Source organism: Xenopus laevis, chromosome 5S (genome assembly GCF_017654675.1).
Source record: "Xenopus laevis strain J_2021 chromosome 5S, Xenopus_laevis_v10.1, whole genome shotgun sequence".
Classification (NCBI taxonomy): domain Eukaryota; kingdom Metazoa; phylum Chordata; class Amphibia; order Anura; family Pipidae; genus Xenopus; species Xenopus laevis.
Window position 1 is genome coordinate 142,973,089 of NC_054380.1, and position 6,000 is coordinate 142,979,088.

General features: G+C 42.2%; 1 protein-coding gene across 3 annotated transcripts in view; it reads left to right on the forward strand.

The window, feature by feature from the left end:
• nrbp1.S (nuclear receptor binding protein 1 S homeolog) overlaps positions 1-3,822 on the forward strand; it is a 31,636-nt gene extending 27,814 nt beyond the window's left edge. For all 3 annotated transcript variants that reach the window (XM_041565163.1, XM_041565164.1, XM_018266083.2), the window contains 7 exons: positions 38-140; positions 893-943; positions 1,874-2,009; positions 2,128-2,181; positions 2,544-2,607; positions 2,684-2,739; positions 2,857-3,822. In XM_041565163.1, coding sequence (XP_041421097.1) covers positions 38-140; positions 893-943; positions 1,874-2,009; positions 2,128-2,181; positions 2,544-2,607; positions 2,684-2,739; positions 2,857-2,955 — 563 coding nt within the window. In that variant the 3' untranslated portion in view covers positions 2,956-3,822. The remainder of the gene's footprint in view (positions 1-37; positions 141-892; positions 944-1,873; positions 2,010-2,127; positions 2,182-2,543; positions 2,608-2,683; positions 2,740-2,856) is intronic.
• Positions 3,823-6,000: the final 2,178 nt, after the last annotated feature.

Consider the following 6,000-nt stretch of genomic DNA (forward strand, 5'->3'; position numbering starts at 1 on the left):
GTTCTGTTGGGTCAGTGTCTGTCTGTCTGTCTCACAGATATGATCGCAGAAAACGCCTTAGAAGAAATGACTAAAAACCTGGACATGAGCGCTGTCCTTGCTGAGATCACACACACAGACCGTGACGGAGTGCGGATGATGTGAGTAACCAGAGCTGATGGGCAAGTGTAGGGCCGGGTGGGCACTGGTTCTACAGATTTAACTAAAAGAGAGGGACACTGAGCTGGGGATGATATATATATATTATATAGTGAATAAAGTCGCCCCTCTTGTAAAATATAAGGATATTATAAGTTACCGAGGAGTTTCATGACCATATAAAAGTACGAGGCCGAAGGCTCGAGTTATACAGGTCATGGAACTCCGAGGTAACTTCTAATATCCTCATATTTTACAACTGGGGGTACTTTATTTATTATAATACACACGTTTCAGTGAGTCATGTGACAGAAATGACATCATAACTCACTGTTTATAACTGATGACATCAGAACTCACCATTTATAAGGATATCATTTACAAGATATTAATGGCTTTTGTGTATTATAGTAATATAGTGGCCCCCCATTGGGCACAATCTGATACGTAATGATGGCACAGCAGCTTTGTATAAAGAGAGCCCCTATGTGAGCCAGTGACACTGTAACCTGGTGCAACTGTAACAATCACTTTCTCACTTCTTCACTTTCCCTGTTTGCTCTGCCAACTGTTCCACTGGGATATATCTCTCCTCTACTTCATTCCTGTCCATCTTGTGCCCTCTCTATCCTTTATTCCCGCACACTCCTTGTGCCCCCTCCATATTTCTTCTCCCCTCTCTCGCCTCCTCTGCACCCCTCCCTCTCTTGGTCCCTCTGATGTTCACGTGTTTTCTTTCTCTGCCCCAATACAGATTCTCCCAGTCTCCAGCGCTGGAGCTTGACAAGTTCCTGGAAGATGTCAGGTGAGTCGCACGTGCTGCCTCTGTCCTGCCTCTGTCCTGCATGCTGGGGAGAAGGCAGGGTCCGGATTGTCTTCTGTTTTGGGTTTTACCTTTCATAATACAGCATGGGTAGCATGGAAGGGGGGGGGTGTGCAGTCCACCTGGGACTTGGAAGTTCTGTCACAGTCTGCATGGGACCAGAAAGTCTTTGGGTGTACAGTCAAGTTTGGACCAGGAAGTCTTTGGGTGTACAGTCAAGTTTGGACCAGGAAGTCTTTGGGTGTACAGTCAAGTTTGGACCAGGAAGTCTTTGGGTGTACAGTCAAGTTTGGACCAGGAAGTCTTTGGGTGTACAGTCAAGTTTGGACCAGGAAGTCTTTGGGTGTACAGTCAAGTTTGGACCAGGAAGTCTTTGGGTGTACAGTCAAGTTTGGACCAGGAAGTCTTTGGTGTACAGTCAAGTTTGGACCAGGAAGTCTTTGGGTGTACAGTCAAGTTTGGACCAGGAAGTCTTTGGGTGTACAGTCAAGTTTGGACCAGGAAGTCTTTGGGTGTACAGTCAAGTTTGGACCAGGAAGTCTTTGGGTGTACAGTCAAGTTTGGACCAGGAAGTCTTTGGGTGTACAGTCTGCAGTTCAGGGGTTGCAGCCTTGGGATAAATTCCAGGCAGGACACTACTGCAAGTGTATGGACTTCTGTGTCGCATGGGTTTTTCCAGGTACCCTGGTTTTCTTCCACACCCCAAATTCATACAGGCATGTTAACTGGCTCCTAATGGAATTGGCCCTTGTGTGTGATTGATGCCTTTAATTGTAAGCTCTTCAGGGGCAGGGACTGATGGGAATACTGAATAGTCCCAGTAAAGCACATTGGAGCAGGTGGGCACTCTACATGAAGGGTTACACTGAGTATAATTGGGCAACACTAGTTCTTTTTAATCCTTTCCTACAGAAATGGAATTTACCCCCTGACAGCATTCAGGATGCCCCGACCTCAGCAGCCCCAGCAGGAAGTGGTGAAATCTCCTGTGGTTCCTCCATCCGTAAAGACCCCGACCCCCGAGCCAGCTGAGGTGGAGACGCGCAAGGTAGGTAGAGCATGGTACATTACTGGGGGCTCCATTCCTGGTTCTGAGAGATTGGGGTCCCCGTGTATTTCTGGGTGGGAAGGCTAGCAATCTACTCACTCATGTTTTGCTGGTTCAGGTGGTGCAGATGCAGTGTAACATTGAGTCTGTGGATGAGGGAGCCAAGCATCATGTAAGTGTCTTCTGCGCTACTGCTCATGGTTCTCCCCACATTCCTGCCCCTGATACACTGGGAAAAGCCCTGTGTCCTGCTCCCAAGCCCCCTGTTCTTCTTTGTCTTTCCATGTCGGCACCTCCTATACCCACAATGCCTCTGCCTTTTGCTCCGCCTCTTGTTCCCACTTTTTCTCTTCCCCCCTGTCTCTTCATTCTCCTTCTTTCCCCTTTTTGGTGCCTCCCCCACAGCTGGGCCTCCGCTTTCTCTAGCTCCCCCCCCCACTTGAGTTGATGAGCCCGATGCCCACGCTCAGTGGCCCTGAGTCAGTATTTGCCCCTTGGTTGCCATTAACCTCCTCCCGTCTGGTTTCTGTGCAGCTGACATTGTTACTGAAACTGGAAGATAAACTGAACAGACATCTAAGCTGTGATCTCCTGCCCAGTGAGTATGAGCCGTGGGAGGAGCTATAGAATACATGCCAGTTGTGCAACTGTCACATATTTGTTCATTTCTCTAGATGAGAATATTCAGGAGCTGGCGGCAGAGCTGGTACAGTTGGGCTTTGTCAGTGAGGTGGGTACTCAGGTGTATGGGTGAGTGTGTGGGTGAGGGTGAGTGTGAGTATGAGTGTGCAGCCAGTTGTCAGGAAGTACTGATGTGTAAGTGACCGCCATGTTTTCTGTCCCACAGTGTGACCAGAGCCGACTCATCTGTTTACTTGAAGACGCATTTAACAAGTTCTACTTTAGTCGCAATGGAAACATGGCGGCCGTCACTGTATCATCATAACTGGAACAATGGCCTTTAATTCCATGTCAGGAGGCAGCCCCCCATCACATCATTCTGTTACAATGTTCCTCCTGCTGCGCCGGGGGTGGGAGGAGCCGTGTGGACCCCCAGCCTCTGCTTTGCATTCCCTCCTGTGCTGGGGGGCTGCCTGTACCCCAATACAACCACACAGTGCAACTGCCCAATAAGAGTTACACCCCCTTATGGGCTGGTAAGAGACTGCTCATGTCCTTATTGCAGGAGAGAGAGGTCTGTCCATTGCATGAGTTTACAATGAAACTCCCTGCAGCTGCCCTTGCACCCTGGTTATAACTCCCTGCATCCCCTGGCACCCATAGGGCATCACTTGTGCAACATTCTAATCTCTCTAATGAGTCCCATCCAGTTCCTTCATCCATGCTGTGTCTCCTACCCCTTCCAACTGAGCCTGCGGGGAGTTACTGAGCCTGGGGGAGGGGCACTTGCTGTATAGTGATGTTCTCTGTGCTCTGCCTTTCCCTGGCACTACTATACATGGCACTAGCCACACACATGCCACCTCTCTGACATTCTGGAGCTGCTCGTAGCCAATTACAGACAAGTACAAGTTGCACACGTGTGACCCCCCCGTCCCATTGGGCAGAAGAGAGCCCACTGTACCCGGCAAGTAGCCCCACTCATTTGTTTATGGTTTACTAGCAATGTCACTGGCAGACTGGCCTATAGAGTGTCACTGATGTGTCCTAGCGTTTACTCTGCAGGGGGCCACACACAGGAAGGTCCCAGTCATATGGGGGCCCCTCTCCTCTTGTCACATGTTTATTTGTAACAAATATTTGACTTTATTTTCTCTGTAAATAAAACTTGGTTTGTTGTATTAAACTCTCACTATCATTGTCTGACTGATTCACTAATTGTCCTGCTCACTGTCATACACTAAACTGACCCTCCTGTAATGGATCTGACACTTTCACTTATTGCCCGAGATTCCCCAAACTTCCCAACTCTTTCCCTCCTTAACTTACAACTTCCTTAACTGTCTCTTCTCCAGTGTAACCAACTTACCTTTCCCCATAACTGATCCCTTCCATTCCCTTTATCAGTTTAGTCGCTCTTCTCTGTACTTTCTCTATTTCATTACTGTCCCTTATATATTTATATATAGTGATCATATCCCCTCTATATATATTATATATAGTGATCATATCCCCTTATATATTTATATATAGTGATCATATCCCCCTTATATATTTATATATAGTGATCATATCCCCCTTATATATTTATATATAGTGACCATATCCCCTTATATATTTATATATAGTGATCATATCTCCCTTATATATTTATATATAGTGATTATATCCCCTTATATATATTATATATATATATATATATAGTGATCATATCCCCCTTATATATTTATATATAGTGATCATATCCCCTTATATATTTATATATAGTGATCATATCCCCTTATATATTTATATATAGTGATCATATCCCCTTATATATTTATATATAGTGACCATATCCCCTTATATATTTATATATAGTGATCATATCTCCCTTAATATATTTATATATAGTGATTATATCCCCTTATATATTTATATATATATATAGTGATCATATCCCCCTTATATATTTATATATAGTGATCATATCCCTTATATATTTATATATAGTGATCATATCCCCTTATATATTTATATATAGTGATCATATCCCCCTTATATATTTATATATAGTGATCATATCCCTTATATATTTATATATAGTGATCATATCCCCTTATATATTTATATATAGTGATCATATCCCCTTATATATTTATATATAGTGACCATATCCCCTTATATATTTATATATAGTGATCATATCTCCCTTATATATTTATATATAGTGATTATATCCCCTTATATATTTATATATATATATATATAGTGATCATATCCCCCTTATATATTTATATATAGTGATCATATCCCCTTATATATTTATATATAGTGATCATATCCCCTTATATATTTATATATAGTGATCATATCTCCCTTATATATTTATATATAGTGATCATATCCCCCTTATATATTTATATATAGTGATCATATCCCCCTTATATATTTATAGTGATCATATCCCCCTTATATATTTATAGTGATCATATCCCCCTTATATATTATATATAGTGATCATATCCCCTTATATATTTATATATAGTGATCATATCCCCCTTATATATTTATATATAGTGATCATATCCCCCTTATATATTTATATATAGTGATCATATCCCTTATATATTTATATATAGTGATCATATCCCCTTATATATTTATATATAGTGATCATATCCCCCTTATATATTTATATATAGTGATCATATCCCCCTTATATATTTATAGTGATCATATCCCCTTATATATTTATAGTGATCATATCCCCTTTATATATTTATATATAGTGATCATATCCCCTTATATATTTATATATAGTGATCATATCTCCCTTATATATTTATATATAGTGATCATATCCCCTTATATATTTATATATAGTGATCATATCCCCTTATATATTTATATATAGTGATCATATCCCCTTATATATTTATATATAGTGATCATATCTCCCTTATATATTTATAGTGATCATATCCCGCTTTTCACCCACCCTTCATCATGAAGGGTAGTGAAAAATAAAAGGGGTAAGCCCCTCCCCCTGCAACAATTCTGGTGTTGTGCGACTCTCTTCCATTTTGCGGATACTCCTCCGACCCTGCACAAGCCACACGGAGCACTAGCCACACAGAGGAAGACACAAGCCCCAGCAAGTCGTACAGGTGTGACACTTCTCTTTGCCATTGAACCTCTTTCTCAAGTGTTTTGGTCCCTAGAGATGGATCAAACCTCATCTATACACCTGCTTCTGACGCCTCACCCTGTCCCAGTGTCTCTCTCTATGCTGAGGTTTCTCTTGAACTGAAGTCCCAAGTCCCCACAACAAGCCTTTCTAGGCTCCTCATAACCCCGGGAAGATAAAACAATAGTCGTACACAATGGG